Source organism: Empidonax traillii, unplaced genomic scaffold (assembly GCF_003031625.1).
Source record: "Empidonax traillii isolate 1590-97213 ecotype Southwest subspecies unplaced genomic scaffold, ASM303162v1 scaffold1041:size265471, whole genome shotgun sequence".
NCBI lineage: Eukaryota > Metazoa > Chordata > Aves > Passeriformes > Tyrannidae > Empidonax > Empidonax traillii.
In genome coordinates this window covers 249527-251306 of record NW_020956234.1, presented here as the reverse complement: position 1 = coordinate 251306, position 1780 = coordinate 249527, and the positions used below count along the sequence as shown (strand labels likewise).

The 1780-nt window shown below is 53.6% G+C and overlaps 1 protein-coding gene across 1 annotated transcript in view; it reads right to left on the bottom strand.

Moving 5' to 3' along the window:
• LOC114068329 (histidine triad nucleotide-binding protein 1-like) overlaps nucleotides 1-1180 on the bottom strand; it is a 5932-nt gene extending 4752 nt beyond the window's left edge. Inside the window, 1 exon segment of the mRNA XM_027904318.1 lies at nucleotides 1067-1180. Coding sequence (XP_027760119.1) covers nucleotides 1067-1180 — 114 coding nt within the window.
• Nucleotides 1181-1780: the final 600 nt, after the last annotated feature.

Sequence of the window (1780 nt, the reverse complement as noted above, 5' to 3'; positions counted from 1 at the left end):
GATGCCAGGTGCCCACCCAGCCGCTCTATTACTCCCGTTCCCAGCCGGGCAAGGGAGAGCTGGGCTCCGGGGGTGGTGGAGGAGAAGGGGTTTGGGGGTGTGATGGGGAAATCTCTCCACAACAAACTGAAGGAGTAAAACCCCCCACTCCGGGAAGATCGTGTACACATGGGACTTTACGTGAGAGGCAGTTGAGAAGGGATCCTAAACCATCAAAGACCCCCGAAGCGTCCCCCCCCCCAACTCATTCCTGAGGCCTTCCACCACCAGAGGACTGCACGTGACCCATGTGAGGTAACAAATCTAGAGCCTCTCGCAAGAGACTGCAAAGCTTTCCCCCCACCCCCAGGGGAGGTGTCTGGCATCTCCTGAACATCTAGTAATCCATTGGACTGTATGTTTTGGGGGACCCTGACCATCGAGAAGACCAGAAGAACCGGACCGAAGGGACACTGCCGGGTTCCACGGAGTGGTGATACGTTTTCTCTTTTAATCTCTCTCTGTCACTTTCTTTCTTCCCCTCCTTCCCCCATCCTCTTTCTTTCTCTCTCTCTTTCTCTGCCTCTTTACCATTAAAAAAACCCCATACTCTTGACTTTGGCATCTGGTCTCGTTTGCATCCTAATTCGGGCACAGGCATTTCTCATAATTTTAATTACCAGATCATAACACGACCGCATCACTTTTTCGGAGGATCAAGCCCCGATTCCTTTGTGGCCTTTCTCAGGTATTCACCTCTTGGTTCCCGACGCATCAGCAGCCCCTGGCTCCTCTCTGTTGCTCAAAACTCCATCCCCTTTCCCTGCTGAGTCTCATTTTGTCCTAGTTAGAGCAGCTGGGACCAGTTCATCACTGTGTGGGTGTAACCCAAACTCTGTATTCTACACCCTCTATGTCATTTCCCAGAAACTGTTAACAATAGACCATTTGCAGCAGCTGCCCAGAGCACACCTGACCCCTCAGGCTATAAGCTGGGTGTTAAGAGGCCTGTGAGATAGGAGGATGTTCCTGTCCTCACACTGGAACACCCTGCTCTGGGGGAGGTGCTGGGCATTCCTGCCTGAACCTGAGTGTATATAATCTTGGGGTCTTGGGACTTTTGGTACCACTCGTGGGATCCGGAGGAGGACCAGAACCTCGACCGGACCGCGACCACCGCTCTCGACCGGACCGCGACCATCGCTCTCACCGACAGGTTCTTCCTCTGCTTTTACTTCTTGAACTCGGGGGGACCAGCACACGTTTAAAGCCCACCTTGGAAGTCTGGCCAGCTTGTTGGCAAAGACCCTCTTGCCCCACTTGGTCAGGTGAATCGCATCAGCTCCCAAAAGACCCGGCTTCTTAAAGGCAGATCCGTGACCACAAAAGCCAAACCCTTGAGTTAGGCACCAGCTACGCAGCCAGGCATTCACTCGTTGGGTTCGTCTCCTCCTTCCCAGACCCCTTCCTCTGACTGGACTCTGATAGAGGAGACCGCCACCTGTGCTCCCGATCCTTTTCACGTTGCTCCAACGGAGATATAGTCTCCTGAGAGGGTCCTAAGTTGCCTGGTATCTGGGGTAGCTGCGCGCAATATTCCCTCACACCAACAAACCGGTTTGGCCGCAGACTGGGCTGATAAGCGGCCAAAACTGCATGAACACAGCAGAAAATCTGACTACGAGCCGATCACTTGACGCTAACAACATGTGCAGCCAGGAGGATCCGTTGAGCCCTCCCTCCTTAGCAGCTGGCTGCTCAGAATGATCTCCCCTCAAGTAGGGATGCCTTTCAAGGTTAC